The 24336-nt window shown below is 44.8% G+C and overlaps 1 protein-coding gene across 1 annotated transcript in view; it reads right to left on the reverse strand.

The window, feature by feature from the left end:
- Positions 1–24336, reverse strand: part of RNF17 (ring finger protein 17) — a 514511-nt gene that overhangs the window by 166340 nt on the left and 323835 nt on the right. The window contains exon 8 of the mRNA XM_053705579.1: positions 7739–7819. Coding sequence (XP_053561554.1) covers positions 7739–7819 — 81 coding nt within the window. The remainder of the gene's footprint in view (positions 1–7738; positions 7820–24336) is intronic.

Here is a 24336-nt window from a genome sequence, read left to right on the forward strand (position 1 = left end):
CATCTGGCACGGCTGCCAGACGCTTATGCAACAGAACAGACAGAGCAGATATCTGTCCCTTTAGAGAACTAGCTGCCAACCCTTTCTCCAATCCTTCTTTGAGAAAGGATAGTAACCTTGGAATCCTAATCTTACTCCATGAGTAACCCTTGGATTCGCACCAACAAAGATATTTCCGCCATATCTTATGGTAAATTTTCCTGGTAACAGGCTTTCTAGCCTGGATCAGAGTATCTATAACTGATTCAGAGAACCCATGCTTAGCTAGAATTAAGCGTTCAATCTCCAAGCAGTCAGTTGCAGAGAAACTAGGTTTGGATGCTTGAATGGACCTTGGATTAGAAGGTCCTGCCTCAAAGGTAGCTTCCATGGTGGAGCCGATGACATATCCACCAGGTCTGCATACCAAGTCCTGCGTGGCCACGCAGGAGCTATCAGAATTACCGAAGCCTTCTCCTGCTTGATTCTGGCTACTAGCCGAGGGAGAAGGGGAAACGGTGGAAAGACATAAGCTAGATTGAACGACCAAGGCGCCACTAAGGAATCTACCAATGTCGCCTTGGGATCCCTGGACCTGGACCCGTAACGTGGAACTTTGGAGTTCTGGCGTGACTCCATCAGATCCAGATCTGGAAAGCCCCATAGTTGGGTTAACTGGACAAAAACCTCCGGACGGAAAGTCTGACGGCTCAGATAATCTGCCTCCCAGTTGTCCACTCCTGGGATGTGAATTGCGGATAGATGGCAGGAGTGATCCTCTGCCCATTTGATGATCTTGGATACCTCCCTCATCGCCAGGGAACTCTTTGTTCCTCCCTGATGATTGATGTACGCTACAGTCGTGATGTTGTCCGACTGAAATCTGATGAATTTGACCTCCGCTAGCTGAGGCCAGGCCTGGAGCGCATTGAATATCGCTCTCAATTCCAAAATGTTTATCGGGAGAAGAGATTCTTCCCGAGACCATAGACCCTGAGCTTTCAGGGAGTCCCAGACCGCACCCCAGCCTAAGAGGCTGGCGTCGGTCGTGACAATGATCCACTCCGGTCTGCGGAAACTCATTCCCTGAGACAGGTGATCCTGAGACAACCACCAGAGGAGTGAGTCTCTGGTTTTCTGGTCCATTTGTATCTGCGGAGACAAATCTGCATAATCCCCATTCCACTGTTTGAGCATGCACAGTTGCAGTGGTCTTAAATGAATTCGAGCAAAAGGGACCACGTCCATTGCCGCAACCATTAGTCCTATTACCTCCATGCCCTGAGCCACGGAGGGTTGAGGAATGGCATGAAGAACTCAACAAGTGTTCAAAAGTTTTAAACTTCCTGACCTCCGTCAGAAAGATTTTCATTTCTACCGAGTCTATTATTGTTCCCAGGAAGGGAACCCTTGTGAACGGGGACAGAGAACTCTTTTCTATGTTCACCTTCCACCCGTGAGACCTTAGAAAGGCTAGAACAATGTCTGTATGAGCCTTTGCTTTGTGAAAGGACGACGCTTGTATTAAGATGTCGTCTAGGTAAGGTGCTACTGCAATGCCCCTTGGTCTTAGCACCACTAGAAGGGACCCTAGCACCTTTGTGAAAATTCTGGGAGCAGTGGCCAATCTGAAGGGAAGGGCCACGAACTGGTAATGCTTGTCCAGAAAGGCGACCCTCAGGAACTGATGGTGATCTTTGTGGATAGGAATATGCAGGTACGCATCCTTTAAGTCCACGGTAGTCATATATTGACCCTCCTGGATCATTGGTAAAATTGTCCGAATGGTTTCGATCTTGAATGATGGAGCTCTGAGGAATTTGTTTAGGATTTTTAAGTCCAGGATTGGCCTGAAAGTTCCTTCCTTTTTGGGAACTACAAACAGGTTTGAGTAAAAACCCAGTCCTTGTTCTGCTGTTGGAACTGGGTGTATCACTCCCATTTTTAGAAGGTCTTCTACGCAACGTAAGAATGCCTGTCTCTTTATCTGGTCTAAAGATAAGCGAGAAATGTGGAACCTTCCCCTTGGAGGAAGGTCCTTGAATTCCAGAAGATACCCCTGAGTGACAATTTCTAGCGCCCAGGGATCCGGAACATCTCTTGCCCAAGCCTGAGCAAAGAGAGAAAGTCTGCCCCCTACTAGATCCAATCCCGGATCGGGGGCTACCCTTTCATGCTGTCTTGGTAGCAGCAGCAGGCTTCTTGGCCTGTTTACCCTTGTTCCAGCCTTGCAAGGGTTTCCATGCTGGTTTGGACTGGGAATCGTTACCCTCTTGCCTAGTGGCTGTAGAGATAGAAGCAGGTCCGTTCCTGAAATTGCGAAAGGAACGAAAATTAGACTTGTTTTTAGCTTTGAAAGGTCTATCTTGTGGAAGGGCATGGCCCTTTCCCCCAGTGATATCTGAAATAATTTCTTTCAACTCTGGCCCGAATAGGGTCTTACCCTTGAAAGGAATGTTAAGCAATTTTGTTTTGGACGACACGTCCGCCGACCAAGATTTTAGCCAAAGCGCTCTGCGCGCCACGATTGCAAAACCAGAATTTTTTGCCGCTAATTTAGCTAACTGAAAAGCGGCATCTGTGATGAAAGAATTAGCCAACTTCAGGGCGTGGATTCTGTCCATGACCTCATCATAAGAAGTCTCCTTCTGGAGCGAGTTTTCTAGTTCCTCAAACCAAAAAGCCGCTGCAGTGGTTACAGGAATAATGCAAGAAATTGGTTGAAGAAGAAAACCTTGTTGAACAAATATTTTCTTAAGTAAACCTTCTAATTTTTTATCCATAGGATCTTTGAAAGCGCAACTATCTTCTATTGGTATAGTCGTGCGCTTAGCTAGTGTTGAAACTGCCCCTTCTACCTTAGGGACCGTCTGCCACGCGTCCCTTCTGGGGTCGACAATGGGGAACATTTTCTTAAATATAGGGGGGGGGGGGGGAACAAAGGGTTCACCTGGTCTCTCCCACTCCCTAGTCACGATATCCGCCACCCTCTTAGGTATCGGAAACGCGTCAGTGTGTACCGGGACCTCTAAGAATTTGTCCATTTTACACAATTTTTCTGGGACCACCAAGGGGTTACAATCATCTAGCATAGCCAGGACCTCCTTAAGCAAATCTAACACCACAAACTCTTTACCCTCCCGTGGAGATGCTACTTGTTAGAGCGGCAAAGAGAATGACTGGGGGGGCGGAGCCTGAGGGGAGCTATATGGACAGCTCTGCTGTGTGCTCTCTTTGCCACTTCCTGTAGGGATTGAGAATATCCCACAAGTAAGGATGAAGCCGTGGACCAGATACACCAATGTAAGAGAAAATAAATCCACAACCCCAAAGAAAATTCTTTATAATATACTTAAAAACAGGCATAACCCTAAACTGAAACAACCTTTCTACCAAAGGCTGCTTCAGAGGAAGCAAAAACATAAAAATTATCTATTTAAATGTCCTAACAACATTCAGAGAATGCAACAATTATTTATTATAATTAGGACACAAAGGAGGAACAACAATGTCTCTACCAAAGTTATCTGAATAAACAACTTTAGGCAAAAAAGAATGTCTGCAAAACAGCCTTATCCTGATGAAAAATCATACAAGGAAGCTCGCAAGAAGGAGCAGACATTTCAGAAATTCTTCCAGCAGAAAATATAGCCAAAAGAAATAACACTTTCCAAAAAAGAAGTTAAATATCAAATTTGTGTATAGGATCAAAAGGAGGAACCTGCAAAATCCTTAACACTAGGGGTGCAATCACATATACGGCGCATGTTTCGGCGCAAGCGTGGGAACCCGCGCCACCCGTAATTTCACCTCACACATCGGGTTATTACATATACTGCGCCGTTATATGCTAAACTGGCGTAAGTAGGACAAACTGGTGATCTTCTGAAATGTGCGCAAATACATCTTTTAGTCGTCGCAAGTAACTTACGCCAGTATTTTGTCCACGGAAAGTGTCAATAAAGAGTAGTTTTATGCAAATTAGGCTAATACGTGTCGCAATTTCATATAAAAATGCGACACGTAATTACGCTATTCAAAATTCATATATAAACCCATGCGCAGCCGCCATTTTCTTCAGTGTGTTGATTGTTCTTTGAGCTACAGCACACTACACTGAAGTGGAGGATTAGTCAGAGTAGAGAGAGAGGTGCAAACAGAGGAGTTAGTTAGGTCGCATTGTTGTTTGATTAAGCTTGTACACTTACACATATTTATATATATTGCATACATACATATACAAATACACCACACTTTTTTTTCTAACACCTCACACATTTTATTTGAATTTCACAGTGTGATAGCCTGAGTGTTTGGTTGTGATTGTGTGTGATTGAACTGGGAGTGAGTGTGTGTAATGTAATTTAGTGTGAGGATGGCAGGGGGAGGTAGGGAAGAGGGGAGAGGAGTGGCAGGGAGAGGAGTATTGGAGAGGACAGGAGGAACAGTGAGGTCCCCTTCAGGGAGTAAGTGGAGTGGCGAGAGGGAGAACTAGAAGGGATGATGGGAGGGGAGATGCCCGAGAGGCCCAGAGAGCAGGTACATCTAGGAGAGGGACAGAGGGTGCACATGTGGACAGAAGGGAGGAGGATAGGGAGGAACCCACACCAGGGACATCACAGGGAGGAAGCCAGGTGTCCATGGAGGATGAGAGGCTGAGATGTCCCAACTTCTCATTTGAGGAAAATGTTTCCCTAGTCCAGGCCATCATGGACAATTACAGTGTCCTCTTCGGGCAGGAGAAGGGCAAAGGCATTGCCAAAAGGAGAAAAACGGCATGGTTGGCGGTAGAGGATGCCGTCAACAGTGTGGCCCTGCAGAGGAGGACTGTTAAGGGCCTGAAAAAGCAGTGGAATGACTTTAAGAGGCGGGTCAAAGAAAAGAAGGGGCAGGAAGCTATGCACCAGAGGGGAACAGGCGGTGGTCCATCCCTGGATATTGAGTATAACACCTGGCAGGAGACGATACACAGGTCCCTGAGTATCACAGCAGTCCATGGACTTCCAGGGGCTCATGACTCAGGGGCTACAACCACAGCACATCATGCTGGTGAGTAACATCCCACACACCAGTATTATATGTATTTGAGATATAACATCCTTTAATATCACACATTCATGTACACAATGAGGAGCATGGTATTTGGCCTACTAACAAACACATCTACAATTATATTTGACATTAATGCTACTTAGCACAATGCAATTCATGATATGAGGTGTAATAGTGCAATACTAACATGTCTCAGATTAACACAGGACACATGATATAGAGTTTGACATGAGAATCAGTATAGGCCCTAGCATGTATCAATGTATATTGTATGCCCACGTGGACATATATCTGACTTTACTAATCCATCTCATCCTTTGACTCCTTCACAGAACCTCCTGTCACAAGGATACAAACATCCATGCCACCACCACCACCCTTCAGGCAACCGCAAGAACAGTATGCTCCCAGTCATGAGCATGGTTGGATGGCTTCAGTTGAGGACCCAGGATTGATGCCACCACCATTGCCATATGACCCCTAGCAAGATTCCTGGCCAGAGGAATATCCTCCCTTTGGCTTTGAGGGGGAGCAAAGACAGCCACAAAGGGTCCATGTATTTACCCCCCCCCCCACACACACACCACAACACAATCTCATGGCAGTAAGGGATTTTACCCACACACAATGTCACAGGAAGTTCCAATTGGACAGGCTGAGTGGTCACACACTCGTCATCAGTGGGACTATCAACCAACCATACGAGCTCCACCATCCTCAGCAATTGGACAAGCTCCACCATTGACAGATGGAAATAGAGCAGATTATACAGCTGCACCTCAAGAACCATCAGATGCAGGTGGCCCTGCCCCACATGAACAAGCAGTTGAAGCTGGCCCTGCCCCACATGAACCAGCAGTTGAAGCTGGCCCTGCCCCACATGAACCAGCAGTTGAAGCTGCCCCTGCCCCACATGAACCAGCAGTTGAAGCTGGCCCTGCACCTCAAGCAACAGCAGATGCAGGTGACCCTGCCCCACAAGCACCTAAAAGCCCTGCTGCTCAAGAGCCTGTGGATGAATTGTATTCACCCCTGGGTGAGGAATACATTGCACTCCAGAGGAGGCTCATAACAAGCACGGAGAACATACAAAGAGGCCAAGAGAGGTTCTTCAGGAACCATAAGAGGTTCTTCAGGAACCATGAAAGGTTCATCAGGAGCCAAGAGAGGAGACAACAACATAGCATAGAGCTACAGGGGGACCCAGTGGCAGAATTTTTTTTCACTATCTGCGATGTGATTTTTTTAGTGAAAATTTTTTTGCATGCCATTTTTAAATAAAATTCAATTTTAAATTAGGAAGTTACAATAAAGCACCAGTTCAATTGCAATGTGTTGGTTAACTAAAGAATAAACCATTTTTAACGTTTTATAATATAGTGCAGCAATTGAAAATTGCATGGCAAATTAGCTGCAGACAAACTAAATTATAAAATGTCTCGGATAAATTTGTTTCCTTTACTCTTGGTCCAACATAGAAATGTAGTAGTAAAAAGATGCAATGCTCATAAGAACGTCTTAAATTCAGAACAAACAGCTTTGCAGACTGGGAAAGGCTAGGGGAGTGTTTTGAAAAAAGCTAGTTAATAATCAATGCACTGCTGCTTGCTTTACAGTGCTACTGCATATTTGTCTGTTAACTTCAAACAGCACTTTTCTCTTGATGCACTATAACACTTTAACAGTGCAGCCAGAACACAGCTCTGTTTGAGGAGTAGAGCTGCAAAGTTCAGCACTAAGTCTAACAGTTCATGCATGGGTTCTGTTCTTTCTGCAGACATCCTGCATTTTTAGCGATGACACCTCAGATCACTGTATGTTCTGCCTTGGGGAGAAAACTATAAAAGGGGTTAGCATAATTGTTGGAGTTAAAGTAAGGACTACCTCACAGACCTCCAACAGCTAATAGCCACCATTACTCTTACTAAAGAGGATTACATGCACACATCATTGTTCCAATCCTTGCTTGCAGAGAAACTACCCATTAAATGATGAAATACTTGATTTTGTTCAGACACCATCTCCGCACATCCTCCCAGATGTATAAGACAAAGAATGACTGGGGGTTTATGGAAAGTGGGAGTGACACTTAACAGCTTTGCTGGGGTGTTCTTTTGCTCCTTCTGGTGGCCAGGAGTTGAATTCCCACTAGTAATTAGGATGGATTTGTGGACTCTTCATGCCACTGGAAATAAATTAGTGTTTAATACCCACATGCCATCAGAACACTGTGTAGATCTTAAGAGAAGAGCCAGTGAGCTGTGGAAGGCAAATTTTCCACAGCAGGTGCAAGTATAGTTTCAAGCATTCTGAAGTAGCAGCATACTGTCAAATAAATCCACACTTCATTGGAGGCCTGTGATGTCCACAGTGGGAGATTTCCTAAAGCCCAGCTAAACTCCTGTCGACCAGGATAGGTTTAAGAACCCATATCAAATGATGAAAACATAGAGCATTTCTCAGTTTCATCTACTCCATATGCTCAAGGCAAAACATAACAGGTTGTCAGGGAAATGCTGGGAGGGGTAAAGGTATGCAACAGAGGGGTATTTTGCCTTTTCCATGTGTACAGGAAATATATCCCACATGACTCATGGACTCTCACCTAAATAATAAATATTATTGTTTAATTTGAAAGAAGAAACAAAGTTTTGTCATATAAAATTGCTGATACAAAAGAAAAACAAGTAAACATGCAAACATTTACCACGACTTGTATCTCAACATTTCTATCCATAAGAAGCTCTTCAAGAAGTTGTATAGTGTCCGACTGCCAAGTGTCACCAATCTGTAAAACAATAATGATAATTAAATAAGGAACAATATTTGTATACAGTATTTATAGAATTTATATTAACTGTAAGTTTGTTTCAACTCTAATTTATACTTGGCACTTTAAAAAATAATTATTTTGTACCTGCAGAGATCAATCAACTGCTTATCTAGTTAGTGATCAAGTTATGTAAATACATATAGCATAAATAAAGATAGAAGAACAAAGAAAAATTGATAATAGGAGTAAAGTAGAAAGTTGCTTAAACTGTCATGTCCTATCTGAATCATGAAAGAAAAAATGTGGGTTCAGTTTTCCTTTAAGTTTTCATCATATTCTCTAAGCGTTTTTCCCCTGCTGTTCCTGTTAAAATCACCCTCTCTGAATTTTTCAAGAAAGCATCATTACTTTCTATGGCAGGCAGCTCTCTCACCACTGAGAACTGAGGGGCCAATTTAAAAAAAAGAAAAAAGGATGTGTTCTTTCCACTCCCACACTCACAGGGGCAGCCTTCATGGAATTCTATAAAAAAACATAAATTATGCTTACCTGATAATTTCATTTCCATCTGTATGAGGAGAGTCCACGGCTTCATTCCTTACTTGTGGGAATACAGAACCTGGCCACCAGGAGGAGGCAAAGACACCCCCTCCCCCACTCCCCTCATCCCCCAGTCATTCTGCAGAGAGAACAAGGAACAGTAGGAGAAATATCAGGGTATAAATGGTGTCAGAAGAAATAAAACAAAAATTTAGGTCCGCCCAACAGAGAAATGGGCAAGGGCCATGGACTCTCCTCATACAGATGAAAATGAAATTATCAGGTAAGCATAATTTAAGTTTTCCATGTTAATGAGGAGAATCCACCGCTTTATTCCTTACTTGTGGGAAGCATATACTGAAGCTCTAGAGGACACTGAATGAAAACGGGAGGGTAAAAGAGAGGCGGACCCTAATCTGAGGGCACCACAGCCTGCAAAACCTTTCTCCCAAAAGCTGCAAAAACTTAAAATTTGTAAAACTTTGAAAATGTATGTAAGGAGGACAAGGTAGCAGCTCCAAAAAATCTGCTCTATAACCACAGCTATAGTTGAATGAGCCGTTATTCTCTGAGGAGGCTTATGTCCCGCTGTTTCATATGCTAAGCGAATAATGCTCCTCAACCAAAAGGATAGGGAAGTGGAAGAAGCCTTCTGCGCTTCCCAGAATAGATAAACAATGTCAATTGAATGCACAGGCTCAAACAGAGCCCGTTGCAAAACCTTAAGAACCACATTTAAACTCCAAGGAGGAGCGGAATGTCTAAACACAGGCCTGATTCTGGACAGGGCCTTAACAAAAGACTGAATATCAGAAACCTCAGCAAGCTTCTTGTGTAGTAACACAGATAGAGCCAAAATCTGTCCCCATAAGGAACTAGCGGCAAGTCTCTTCTCCAAACGGTCTTGGAGAAAAGAGAGAATCCTGGATACCTTGACCTTGTGCCAGGGGAATCCACGCTCTGCACACCAGAATAAGTAGGTCCTCCCCACCTTATGATAGATGCGACAAGTAACCGGCTTTCTGGCTTGAATGAGAGTATCAATCACTCTCTCAGAGAACCCTCTCTTGGCTAGGACTAAGCGTTCAATCTTAACGCAGTCAGCCTCAGAGAATCTAGATTTTGATTAACAAAGGGACCCTGTTCCAGCAGATCTCTGCCACAAGGTAACCTCCATGGAGGAGATGATGACATCCCCACCAAACCACATACTTGGCGGCCATGATGGAGCAATTAGGATAGACAAAACTTGCTCCTGCTTGATGCAGGCCACTACCCGAGGTAGAAGTGATAACGGAGGAAATATGAAACTAGGTTGAATCCCCAGGGCACTACTAGGGCATCTATCAGTTCTGCCTGAGGATCCCTGGACCGCAACCCGTATCTGGGTAGCTTGGAAATGAGTCTGGACGCCATTAGATCTATCTCCAGGGTCCGCCATCTGTTGCAGCTCTCCGCAAACACCTTAGGATGGAGAGACCATTCCTCCGGATGAAAGGATTGTCTGCTTAGAAAGTCTGCTTCCCAGTTGTCCACACCTAGAATGTGGATCGCTGACAGCGTGCAGAAGTTGGTCTCCGCCCATTCCAGAATCTAAGACACTTCCCTCATGGCTAGGGAGCATCTCGTCCCCCCCCCATGGTTGATGTAAGCCACCGAGTGTCAGGGTTTTTTCCCTGATCTGTTTGCCATGTGCTGCTGGCAGCCATTTTACTCACTTCTCTTCCTGACTCTGGTGCATACTGTGTGAAGCTGCTCATTTCCTGCACTTCCTTTTATGGCCAGACTGGTGTAAATCATCCGTGTGAGACAGGATGCAGTCTCAGAATTGTGATGTCATCACTTATTATTTAAAGGGCCTCTGTTCAGTATGCTTTGCCCTTGCGTTGTCTCAGACCAGTTTGCGAGAGCTCCTGTGTATTACCTGGCTGTCTGACGTCCCTCCTGGTTCCTGATCTCTGGCTTGTTCCTGACTCTGCTGTTCTCCTTGTTCCTGATTCCGGCTCGTCTGACTATTCGCTTTGGCTCCTGACTCGGCTCGTCTGACTACCAGTTCTGGTTTCGATTCCTTGCTTGTTATTTGACTTGTGGACTTTTTATTATTTTTTTTGCTATTAATAAAGGTGTGATTATTTTTGCACTTCTTGCCTCAGTCCGATTCCTGGCACCCTGACATTACGCAAGGGCCATGATTCCTGATGGTGCTAATAATCCACCTTTACCTGCCATAATTTCAAAAATGGATGAACAGGATCACCGTTTGGATCAATTTGCACTATCCCTGCAAACCCTGCTGACTCACACTGCACATTTGGACCAAAGTGTCCCGCAAGTTATGGCTGCTCCTGTTTCCACTGCTGCACCTATGGCTACCAGGAGCATGTCTGGTTCTGCATCTCTACCTCAGCGATATGGAGGCGATCCTAATCAGTGCAGAGGGTTTTTGAACCAGATGGGCATTTACTTTGAGATGTTACCTCAGGCGTTTCCCACTGACAGAGCTAAGGTGGGATTTCTCATCTACTCTTTGACACAGCTCTTGCCTGGGCTAATCCCTTGTGGGAGACTAATAAACCTGTGATTTCAAATTACCCTGAATTTGTGGCCTCCGTTCGAAGGGTATTTGATGTTCCGGCTCGCTCCTCCTCTGCTGCTAAACGACTCATTCAGCAATGTACAAGATCTGTTGCTCAGTATGCCATTGAGTTCCGTACGCTTGCCGCAGAGGTAGGTTGGAAAAATGAAGCCCTTGTTGCCGCCTTCTTTCATGGGCTCTGATGCGATTAAGGACAAAGTTGCTTCAGAGATTTACCAGAAGATCTCGAGGAATTGGTGTCTTTTTTGATCCTCATTGACATCAGACTAAGTGAGAGGCCCTCTTTCAAGGAGCACTTGCGGAAGCCTCCTGTTCCGTTGTCTCCTACGTGTTCGTTCCCACCCATGCCTCCCTCTCCTCCCATGCCTCCTGGTCCCGAGTCACCAGGTACTGCTGAGCCGATGCAGTTGGGATTCATGTGTCTCTCCGCGGCGGAGAGAGCCTTTAGGAGGAGGGAGGGGCTCTGCCTCTATTGTGGGTTACAGGGCCACCTTTTGAAGTCTTGTCCTATACGGCCGGTAAACGCTCACACCTAAGGTCGTGTCGGGAGCAGACCTTGGGTGGTTTATCCTCATCCCCGGAACCTCTAAAGGAGAATCCTTTGGTCACGGTTGTCCTTTCCTGGGTGGACTCCTCCATAGTCACCCAGGCTCTTGTTGACTCCGGTGCTGCGGGCTATTTCATTGACAGTGCTTTTTTTTTTATCAAAGCACTCCATTCCTGTTTTGCCTCGGTCCGTTCCGCTTGCTATTTAGGCCATTGATGGCAGGCCCCTTCAGCCCACACTCGTTACTCACGAAACTGCTCCGTTATCCATGGCTGTTGGGGCTCTCCATTGCGAAACCCTCCAGTTCCAGGTGATAAACTCTCCGCATTTTCCGGTTATTCTGGGTTATCTCTGGCTCCAAAAGCACAATCCCAGTCTCGACTGGCGCAGGTCCGAAATTTTGTTGTGGTCTCCGCAGTGTATTTCCACTTGTTTTCAGAAACTAGTTAAAATCTTGTGCACGTCTTCGGTATCTCAAATGCCAGAGGAGTACCGAGAGTTCCTAGACGTTTTTGACAAGGTCCGTGCCGGTACGTTGCCTCCTCACCGGTCTTACGAATGTGCCATAGACCTGCAACCCGGAGCCATTCCTCCTCTGGGCCGGGTCTACCCTCTGTCTGTTGCGGAGAATTGTGCTATGGAGGAGTATGTTGCCGATGCTTTGTCGCGGGGGATCATCCGCAAATCCTGCTCTCCTGCAAAAGCTGGCTTCTTCTTTGTGAAGAAAAAGGGTGGCGAGTTAAGACCATGCATCGATTATAAGGGTCTTAATCGTTTTACCATTAAGAATGCTTACCCTATTCCGCTCATTACGGAACTCTTTGAAAGCCTCAAGGGAGCTACAGTCTTTACTAAACTTGATTTGAGAGGAGCGTACAATCTCGTTAGGATCAAGGAGGGCCACAAATGGAAAACAGCATTTAACACCAGGAGCGGGCATTATGAGTATCTTGTAATGCCCTTTGGTCTATGTAATGCTCCTGCTGTTTTCTAGGAATTTATTAATGATGTCCTATGAGATAATGTTGCAACAGTGTGTTGTGGTGTACTTAGACAACATCCTCATACACTCACCCACACTTGAGGCTCATCGTTCTGATGTTACACAGGTTCTTCAGAGACTATGTGAGAACGGCCTGTTTTGAAAACTCGAGAAATGTGAGTTCCATCAGACACAAGTAACCTTCCTAGGTTATGTTATCTCCGTTGCAGGGTTCTCCATTGATCCTGACAAGTTATCTGCAGTTCTGCAGTGGCCTTGCCCAGTTGGTCTTCGGTCTATTCAATGTTTTTTGGGGTTCGCCAATAGCTATAGAAATTTTATTAAAAACTTTTCTTTCTTGGTCAAACCTATCATAGACATGACCCATAAAGAGAATGATCCACTCCATTTGTCACCTACTGCCATTAAGGCCTTTGATAGTCTTAAGACTGCCTTTGCTGCCGCTCCAGTTCTGGCTCATCCAACCCCTGTCCTGCCTTTCGTTCTTGAGGTTGATGCGTCTGAGACTGGAGTAGGTGCCCTCTTTTCTCAACGTCCTACGCCTGACGGTTCCTTGCATCCGTGTGGTTTCTTCTCTAAGAAATTGTCTCCAGCGGAGTGCAATTATGAAATTGGCGACAGGGAATTACTGGCCATAATTTTGGCACTCAAGGAATGAAGGCATCTTCTCGAGGGTACTAGCGTGCCAGTGCTCATTCTTACTGATCATAAGAATTTAACTTATCTATCTGAAGCAAAACGTCTGTCACCCCGACAGGCCAGATGGGCGCTATTTTTGTCTCAGTTTAATTATGTGGTCTCCTACCTGCCTGGTAGTAAGAATGTAACAATTTTCGCCTCTGTCCAAGGAGGAGTCTGTACCTACTCCAGTTATACCTCCTGACCATATTTTGGCTACCATACATACTAATTTGACTTCTCCCTTGGGGGAGGAGATCCTGGCTGCACAAACCAATGCACCTCCTGAGAAACCTAGTGGTAAGTGCTTTGTTCCTGAGAATCTTCGAACAAAACTTTTGCACACTTACCACTGTCCTAAAGCCGGAGGTCACCCAGGCAAGAACCAAATGATTTGGTCTGTCACTTGACAAATCTGGTGGCCAGCTCTTCGTTCTGCAGCAAATAAGGCTAGCAGAATGCTTGGAAGTATTGGTAGAGGTATTTGCAGCAGAAATAGTAAGGTTCTTATGCCACTTGATAGATCATTAGTTAGGCCTCATCTTGCGTATTGTGTGCAGTTCTGGAGGCCATATCTTCAGAAGGATATTAACAAACTTGAATCTGTGGAAAGGAGGGCTACCAAAATGGTACATGGTCTAAAAAATAAAACTTACCAGGATAGGCTCAATGACCTAAATATGTATAGCTTAGAGGAGAGAAGGGAAAGAGGTGATATGATAGCAACTTTCAAGTACATTAAAGGGTTTAGTAAAACTGAAGCTGTGGGTATTTTACATAAAATGGAAAATTCAAGAACAAGGGGTCACGAGCTCAAGCTAAAGGGTAGTAGATTCAGGAGTAATTTGAGGAAGCACTTCTTTACAGAAAGAGTGATTGATTTATGGAATAAACTTGCTCAAGAGGTAGTAGCAACAAACACTGTGGGGGACTTTAAAAATGCATGGGACAAGCATAAGGCTATCCTACGAACTAGATAAGTTTATACTGTTAGGTAAGGTCGGGCAGACATGCTGGGCCTATGGCTCTTATCTGCCGTTAATATCTATGTTGCCTCCTGCTCAGTTTGTGCACAGAATAAGACTCCTCATCGTCTTCCTGTGGGTCTTCTTCAACCTATTGCTAATGGTGAGCGTCCTTGGACACATCTTTCCATGGACTTCATTGTCAAGCTCCCTGTTTCCATTGGCAATACTGGTATCCTTATGGTGGTTGACCGTTTTTCTTAAATGTCACATTGCATTCCCTTGAAGAAGTTGCCTACCGCTCAGGAGCTTGCTTCAATTTTTGCCCAGGAGGTCTTCCGTTTACATGGGTTACCCAAGGAGATAGTGTCGGACCGGGGTAGCCAGTTTGTCTCCAGATTTTGTGCTCAAATGGAGATTCAGCTTTCCTTCTCCTCGGCATATCACCCTCAATCCAATGGGGCTACGGAATGGTCTAATCAAGCTCTGGAACAGTTCCTCCACTGCTATATCTCAGATCACCACAATAATTGGTCTGAACTGTTACCTTGGGCAGAGTTTGCTCGTAATAGTGCTATTAATGCTTCCTCCAAGTTATCCCTGTTCATGGCGAATTATGGGTTTCAACCATCCTTGTTGCCCGATTCCATTGCTCGTATCAAACAGGAGAATTCTAATAGCTCCTGCATGGCCTCGCAGGATGGTATGCAGACCTAGTGAAGATGTCATCTCTTCCACCTTGGAGGCTGCCTCTGATGAAGGACTTTCTAACTCAGGGTCCATTCCTCTATCCAAATCTTGTTTCTCTGAAGCTGACTGCTTGGAGATTGAACGCTTAAAGGGACAGTCTAGTCCAAAATAAACTTTTATGATTCAGATAGAGAATGTAATTTTAAACAATTTTCCAATGTACTTTTATCACCAATTTTGCTTTGTTCTCTTGGTATTCTTAGTTAAAAGCTAAACCTAAGAGGTTCATATGCTAATTTCTAAGCTTTTGAAGGCCGCCTCTTCTCTCAGGGCATTTTGACAGTTTTTCAGCACTAGAAGGTGTTAGTTCATGTTAATCATATAGATAACACTGTGCTCAAGCACGTGGAGTTCCAGTGAGCAAGCTCTGATTGGCTAAAATGGATGTCTGTCAAAAGAACTGAAATAAGGGGGCAGTTTGCAGAGGCTTAGATACAAGGTAATCACAGAGGTAAAAAGTGTATTTATATAACTGTGTTGGTTATGCAAAACTAGGGAATGGGTAATAAAGGGATTATCTATCTTTTCAAACAAAAATTCTGGTGTAGACTGTCCCTTTAATTATGTCTAAGTGTGGTTTTTCTGAGTCTATCATTGAGACCATGATTCAGGCTTGCAAGCCTGTAACTAGAAAGATTTACCATAAGATATGGCGTACATATCTTTATTGGTGTGAATCTAAGGGCTACTCTTGGAGTAGGGTCAGGATTCCTAAGATTTTGTCTTTTCTCCAGGAAGGTCTGGAGAAAGGTTTGTCAGCCACTTCTCTGAAGGGTCAGATGTCTGCATTATCTGTTTTGTTACATAAGCGTCTGGTGGATGTGCTAGATGTTAAATCCTTTTGTCAGGCCCTGGTCAAAATCAGGTCTGTCTTTAAGTCTGTTGCTTCTCCTTGGAGCCTTAACTTAGTTCTTAAGGTTTTGCAACAGATATTAAGTTATCTTGGAAGGTTTTGTTTCTTGTTCCTATTTCTTCTGCTCGGAGGGCCTCAGAGCTCTCAACCCTGCAGTGTAATTCGCCTTTTGCTATCTCTCATGCTGATAAGGCGGTTCTTCATACTAAGTTGGGTTTTCTTCCTAAGGTGGTTTCTGGTAGAAATATTAACCAGGAAATCGTTGTTCCTTCTCTATGTCTTAATTTTTCTCATAAGGAACGTTTGCTGCACAACTTAGATGTTGAGCGTGCTCTAAAATTCTACCTACAAGCGACTAAGGACTTTCGTCAGTCCTTTGCGCTATTTGTTTGGTTCTCTGGAAAACGTAAAAGTCAGAAAGCTACTGCTACTTCTCTTTCTCTCTGGTTGAGAAGTATGATCCATTTTGCTTATAAGACTTCTGGACAGCAGCCTTCTGAGAGAATAACAGCTGATTCCACTAGGGCTGTTTCGTCTTCTTGGGCTTTCAAAAATGAAGCTTCTGTGGAACTGATTTGCAAGGCGCTCTCTGCATACTTTTTCCAAATGTTACAAATTTGATACTTTTGCCTCGCCTAAGGCTTCTTTTGGGAGAAAAGTTTTCAAGCGGTGGTGCCTTCTGTTTAGGTCTGCTTGTCTTGGTCTCCCTCCCTAGTCATCTGTGTCCTCTAGCTTGGGTATTGGTTCCCAACAGTAATTGATGACGTTGTGGACTCACCATATCTTAGGAAAGAAAACAAAATTTATGCTTACCTGATAAATTTCTTTCTTTCCGGATATGGTGAGTCCACGACCCCACCCTTAAATTTAAGACAGTTATTTTTTACTAAACCTCAGGCACCGCTACACCTTTGTTTTATTCTTTTTCCATTTCCCTTTGGTCGAATGACTGGGGATTATGGGTAGGGGAGTTACACTTAACAACTTTGCTGTGGTGCACTTTGCCTCCTTCTGCTGGCCTGGAGTGATATTCCAAACAGTAATTGATGATGTTGTGGACTCACCCTATACGGAAAGAAAGAAATTTATTCTGTAAATTTTGTTTTAAATTTCCGTGTGGATAAGGTGGTCCTTCGTACCAAATTAGGATTTCTTCCTAAGGTGGTTTCGGACCATAATATCCATCAGGAAACTGTCAGGGTTTTTCTTTCTGTCCTATACCTAATTCTCATAAGGAACTTCTGTTTCTTATTTTAGATGTAGTGTGTTCTTTGAAGTTCTATCTGCAGGCTTCTAGGGATTTTCGACAATCTTCTGAACTTTTTGTTGTTTTTTCTAGCAAACGTAAGGGCTAGAAGGTCACTTCAGCTACTTTTTCTTTTTGGTTGAGGAGTGTCATTTGGTTGGCTTATGAGACAGCTGGTCAACAGCCTCCTGAGAGGACTATAGCTCCAGCAGTCCCATAGTGTAGTGGTTATCATGTCTGCTTTACACACAGAAGGTCCTGGGTTCAGAACTCAGTGGGGCTATCTGTTGGCCTCTGCTGAGGCTTCTTTTGGGAGGAAAGTTCTTCAAGCGGTGGTGCCTTCGGTTTAGGTCCGCCTTGCCTTGTTCTCCCTCCCTTCTAATTCTGTGTCCCCTAGCTTGGGAATTGGTTCCCACTAGTAATTAGAAATACAAGTATCAAAATACTCAAAAAACCTATGCATATGAAAATAACAGCGTGTTTAAGGTACAGTGCACTGAAAACAGTCCTATTTGACTTGTATTAGGTGTAATATTAAAGTTTAAACATGTGCCTTTGTATTTCGTCTTCCATTGCATAATTTTACGTGACAGAAAACTATAATTATTTCTATGGAAAACATCTCGCCACACGTATTGATGCTTTTTTCCCCATCTTAATATGAGGAGAGTCCACGGCTTCATTCCTTGTGGGAATACAGAACCTAGCCACCAGGAAGAGGCAAAGACACCCCAGCCAAAAGCTTAAATACTTCCCCCACTCCCCTCACCCCCCAGTCATTCTTTGCCTTTCATCACAGGAGGATGGCAGAGAAGTGTCGGAAGATTCAGAGTAGTCTCTTATGGAGGGTAGTACTCTTCACTATGGGACTGGAGTTTTTAAGTAGTCTTGTCAGCCTCTCAGTGAGAGCACTGACAAACTTTAGAGTCCGGAGATGCAGGGAGAGTCTCGCTGAGTTTCGCTGCCTGCTTTTATCACTCAAGTCCATGTCAGGTGTGATGCGACAGACTGTCAAACTTGAGAGGCTGTGTGTCTGTTCCACGGCGACAATTCTGGTAAGATCGTTTCATTTATATCATACGTTAATGTTAAGAAGACAGGGTCTCTGGAAGGAGATTATTGAACAGCAGGGATTTATACATGATTGCTTTATTATGTTTTACGCTGCGACATGAGTGAGATGAGGATCTGGCAGATGAGGGAACATTCAGGTTGTACTTTTATTTTGGATATCTGTGCAACCAGTTGGCACGCTTTTTTCCTGCCGCAGGGGCGGTTCTGCACGGCACTCCATGTGACTGGGTATGGCCTCTTTAACTCTCTCTTTCCTGACCGTGCAGTTTACAGGAGAAGAAGCGGTTTCTCTGTGGGGCCTGGGTCCTAGGAGGTGGTGAGTTGCCATTTATCTATTTTTCTATTGTCCATATCAAAGGCGCAAGCTATGGAGGACTCTGATGCGTTAGAGGGTACTCCCTCTTTACCTAAATCTAATACCTGTTTTTTATTGTGAGGTGACTATGGTATATCTGCCTGCTCGATTATGTTCCACATGCCTCAATAAGGTAGTTGCATCTAAAAAGACAAAGATCTTTAGTACAACTGAGCCGTCCACCTCTGAGGGGTATCCACCCCGTGAGGTGCGTTCCCTGCAATCATCTCCTTTAACACATGCAGCTTCCTGTTGCACTGCTAATCTTCCTTCGGGAGGGGCCCTCTTGTCGTCAGACTGTAATAAACAGTTGCAGACGGCAGTGTCTGCGGCCTTCAGTGCTTTACCTCGCCCTGCTAAGTGCAAGTGAAAGGTTAAACATTGCGATCCTTTCCAGGGGTCATCTACCAACTTGTTGGATTTATCTGATACTAGATTATCTGTTGATGAAGACATCTCTAATACTTCAGAGGAAGCTCTGGGTTGGAATTGGCTGCCTCTAGGCCTCCGGCTGCGGATGAACCAGACTTTAGATTTAGGATAGAGCATTTACGCTTTCTGTTAAAAGAAATGTTGGCTATGTTAGAGGTTCTGGAACCTAAGTTACCCAAGGAACCTACTATTCCTAAGCTTGATAAAGTTTACGAGAACAGGGTGGTGCCACAAACTTTCCCGGTTCCCGTTAAGATGGCAAATAATATTAAGAATGAATGGGAAAGACTGATCCTCTTTCTCCCCTTCTTCTTTTAAAAGATTGTTCCCGGTTCTGGACTCTCAATTAGAATTGTGGGGTTCGGTCCCTAAGGTGGGTGGAGCTATCTCCACGCTTGATAAACGCACCACTATCCTGAATGAGGATAGTTTGTCGTTTAAGGAGCCAATGGATAAGAAACTACAAACCCTATTAAGGAAGATTTTTCAACACACAGGGTATTTGCTTCAGCCTGCAGTGGCGGTTGCTGCGGTGGCTGGTGCTGCTACATATTGGTATGATTCTCTGTCGAAGATGATCGAGGTGGAAACTCCCCTCAATGAAATCCAGGAAAGAATTAAGGCCTAAAGGGTAGTTAATTCTTTTATCTGTGATGCTAACATGCAGATTATTTGCTTGAATGCTAAGACATCAGGTTTTTCTGTTCTAGCCCATGGGGCTCTGTGGCTGAAATCTTGGTCTGCTGACATGACTTCAAAATTTAGATTGCATTCTCTTCTGTTTAAGGGAAAATATTCTTTTCGGTCCAGGCCTGGACTCTATCATATCCACGGTCACTGGGGGCAAGGGTGCCTTTCTACGGCAGGATAAGGATAATAAGCCTAAGGGACAGGGTCCAAATTTTTGTCTCTTTCATTCGGATAAATTCCAATGCCAGTAGCACCCCGCGAAGCCTGATCAGTCCAAGGGAACTTGGAAACCATCTCAATCTTGGAATAAATCCAAGCAGAAGAAGCCCGCCGAGACAAAATCGGCATGAAGGGGCGGCCCCCGATCAGTCACTAGATCGTGTCAGGGGCAGACTATCTCTCTTTGTGGAGGCTTGGCTGGGAGACGTACAAGACCTTTGGGTTCTGAAGGTCATTGCTCAGAGTTACAGGATAGGTTTCAAATGTCATCCACCCAGGGGCAGATTCCTCATATCAAACCTGTCTTCAAGGCCAGACAAGTGAGATGCCTTCCTAGGGTGCGTGAGGGATCTCTCCTTCCTAGGGGTAATCGTGCCAGTACCTATGGCAGAGAGAGGTCTGGGGTACTACTCAAACCTTTCTGTGGTCCCAAAGAAGAAGGGTACGTTTCGCCCGATTCTGGACCTAAAGGGCTTAAACAAGTTTCTGTCGGTCCCCTCGTTCAAGATGGAGACGATAAGGTCTATTCTGCCCCTAGTTCAAGAGGGACCGTTCAATAGACTTGAAGGATGCTTACCTTCATGTGCCAATACACAAGGATCACTTCAAGTTCTTAAGATTCGCTTTTCTGGACCAACACTTCCAGTTTGTTGCTCTTCCTTTTGGTCTGGCTACTGCCCCAAGAGTCTTTAACAAGGTTCTGGGGGCTCTGCTCATGGTGGCAAGATCCAGAGGTATTGCAGTAGCGCCGTACTTGGATGACACCCTAGTCCAGGCTCTGTCCTGCCGGCTGGCAGAAGATCATTCAAGAGCTCTTCTACTTCTTCGATCTCATGGATGGAAGATAAACTTAGAAAATAGTTCTCTGGTTCCCAGTACCAGGGTGGAATTCCTGGGTACAATACTAGATTCCATATCCACGAGGATATTCCTTACAGACCAGAGACATTGCAAAATTACTTCCAATTGTCTTGTCCTCCAGACCTCCTTAAGGCCCTCTGTTGCCCGGTGTATGGAGGTAATTGGGATCATGGTATTCAGCATAGATATCATCCCATTCGCCAGGTTCCATCTCAGACCTCTCCAGCTGTGAATGCTTAGGCAATGGAACAGCGACCACTTGGATCTGTCACAGCAGATTTCTCTTGACAGCTGGTCGAGAGAATAGCTCTCTTGGTGGCTCTGTCCAGATCACCTGTCCCAAGGGACATCATTCTTGAGACCATCCTGGGAGATTGTGACTACGGATGCAAGTCTATCAGGATGGGGAGCTGTTTGGGGTGCCAGGAAGGCACAGGGCCTGTGGACTCAAGGAATCTCTCCTCCTGATGAACATTTGGGAACTTCGAGCGATCTTTAACGCTCTGAAGGCTTGGCCTCTTCTGGGCTTGTCCTAGTCTATCAGATTACAATCCGACAACATAACCTTGGTGTCAGGAATCAGACTGAGACAAGAAGTGCAAAAATAATCACACATTTATTAATAGCAAAAAATAAAAAGTCCACAAGTCAAATAACAAGCCAGGAATCAAAACCAGAACTGGTAGTCAGACTAGCCGAGTCAGGAGCCAAAGCGAATAGTCAGATGAGCCGGAATCAGGAACAAGGAGAACAGCAGAGTCACGAACAAGCCAGAGATCAGGAACCAGGAGGGACGTCAGAAAGCCAGGTAATACACAGGAGCTCTCACAAACAGGTCTGAGACAACGCAAGGGCAAAGCATACTGAACAGAGGCCCTTTAAATAATAAGTGATGACATCACAATTCTGAGACTGCATCCTGTCTCACACGGATGATTTACACCAGTCTGGCCGTAAAAGGAAGTGCAGGAAATGAGCAGCATCACACAGTATGCACCAGGAAGAGAGGTGAGTAAAATGGCTGCCAGCAGCACATGGCAAACAGATCAGGACAAAAATCTCGACAGTACCCGCCCCTCAACGACCCCTACCCCGCGGGAGGACAAAAGGCTTATTGGGTAAACGGGCATGGAAGGCACGGAGGAGGGCGGGAGCATGAACATCAGAGGAGGGAACCCATGAACGCTCCTCCAGACCGTAGCCCCTCCAGTGAACCAAATATTGTACGCGGCCCCTGACATACGAGAGTCAATAATGCTGCTGACCTCATACTCCTCATGGTTGTCAACAAAGATAGGGCGGGGACGAGGCAACACAGTGGTAAACCGATTACAAACCAATGGTTTCAAGAGGGAGACATGAAAAACATTGGAGATGCGCATTGCAGGAGGAAGGTCAAGAGCGTAGACCACAGGATTGACAAGTCAGAGTATTTGAAAAGGACCAACATAACGGGGAGCCAGTTTATTGGAAGGCACACAAAAGGTTCAAGTTGCGGGAGGACAGCCAAACTCCCTCACCAACCTGGTAGGAAGGCGTGGGCAGACGCCTACGATCAGCCTGGAACTTTTGGCGCTGCATAGAATGATGAAGGCAATCCTGAATCTGCACCCACGTGGAACGGAGTTGCCAGAGATGCTCCTCCAAAGCCGGAATACCCTGAGACCCTCGTGGAAGGAGGCCTGAGGATCTCTCGACCTTGAACCATACCTCGGAAGGTTGGCATTCTGTTGAGGCGCCATCAGATCCAACTTCTGCATACCCCATTTGAGGGTTAACCTGAAGAACACCTCCGGATGGAGAGCCCACTCCCAGGGATGAAAAGTCTGCTCAGAAAGTTTTTTTTCCCCAGTTGTCCACCCCTGTAATGTGGATGGCAGATAGACAATAATTGTGGGCTTCTGCCCACTGAATAATCCAAGCCACCTGCTTCATGGCTAAGGAACTGAAAGTTCCTCCCTGGTGTTTGATGTAAGCCACTGAGGTGAAATTGTCTTACTGGAACCTGATAAACCGGGCTAAAGACAACTAAGGCCACGCTTTAGAGCATTGTAAATCACTCTCAACTCCAAGATATTTATGGGGAGAGCAGACTCCAACCCAGTCTATAGACCCTGCACTTTTAACAAGTCCCAGACTGCTCCCCAACAAGCAAGCTGGCGTCAGTGTTTAAAATGACCCAGGAAAGTCTCCTGAAGTATGTGCCTCGAGACATGCTCCTGAGAACACCACCACAGGAGAGATAGTCTCTTGTCGACTGATCTAGATCTATCTTCTGAGACAGATCCGAAAAGTCCCATTGTCTGAGCATGCATAAATGTAGAGCTCTCAAATGGAATTGAGCAAAGGGAATGATGTCTATGGAAGCAACCATTAGACCAATTACCTCCATACATTGAGCCACTGATGGCTGAACAGTATACTGAAGAGAGGCAAGAATCTTGGATCCCTAAGAATCTTGGTCCCTAAGAAAACCACCCTTGCAGCAGGAAAAAGGGGACTCTTTTCCAGATTCACTTTCCATCCGTGGGAACGTAGAAAAGACAACAAGATCTCTGTATGAGAGTTTGCTTGTTGAAAAGATGGCGCCTGAACCAATATGTTGTCCAGGTAAGGCGCCACTGCAATTCCCCGAGCCCTAATCACTGCCAAGAGAGCCCCCAGAATCTTTGAAAAAATTCTGGGAGCTGTGGCAAGGCCAAACTGAAGCGCCACAAACAGAAAGTGTTTGTCTAGAAAGGCAAATCTCAGGTACCTGTGATGATCCCTGTGAATGGGAACATGGAGATATGCATCCTTCAGGTCTATGGTCGTCATAAACTGCCCCTCTTTTACCAGGGGAGAATGGACCGAATGGTCTCCATTTTGAAGGATGGTACCCTGAGAAACTTGTTTAGAAACTTTAGGTCTAAAATAGGATGAACAGTTCTCTCTGTTTTGGGAACCACAAAAAGATTGGAATAGAATCTCAGACCCTGTTCCCTTTCGGGAACAGGAACTATCACTCCCAGGGAAGGAAGGTCCCAAACGCAATGCAAGAATGCCTCTTTTTTTTTTTCATTTTTAAAAAGAGCTTTATTGTGGAACTGTCTGATAAACAAGTTTGGCTCGTGTTACAAAATAAACCGTTCAACATTAACAATCAAAAGTTGTACAAAAAAATGTTTTGGCATATAAACAGTAAAAGTTTCCAAGTGTCCTTTAAGTCTATAGCTTAAACAATGGTGAGTGTTTTTGGCCACTTTTGGACCTTAGTACAATTGTCTGTTGGTAAAGAATGGGTAAGCAGAGTGAGGACGTTCAACTGTCCATTTGCATAGGTACTAAGTCCTTGGTTAGTAGAGTGATATGAATAAATCCAGGTCCTTAATGGACCAAAGTTATTAGTATATATCGTAACAAAGCTATATATAATTTTACATCGCATATGATTCTTATCACAATTAGACATTAATGGGAAAGAGGGGTAAGGTAAGAAGGGGTATGGTTAGGGAGGCAACTGGAGGGGGTACCAGGATTTAGAGCCCAATAGTCATGTTGTGCTATTTAATTCCACTCCCAGAGGCCCGCTCCTGTCATTGTTGTATCTATGTGGTGGTCGTTCTAGAGTAATTACTTTTCTGACTTAAAATTGGTGTGTGTCTGTATGAGCTAGAGAAATAATACCTGAGTCATCCTATTATTTATCTATTGTCTTTGTGAGCGTTCCATCTTAGAGTCATA

This window comes from Bombina bombina, chromosome 3, assembly GCF_027579735.1.
Source record: "Bombina bombina isolate aBomBom1 chromosome 3, aBomBom1.pri, whole genome shotgun sequence".
In the NCBI taxonomy this organism is placed as follows: Eukaryota; Metazoa; Chordata; class Amphibia; order Anura; family Bombinatoridae; genus Bombina; species Bombina bombina.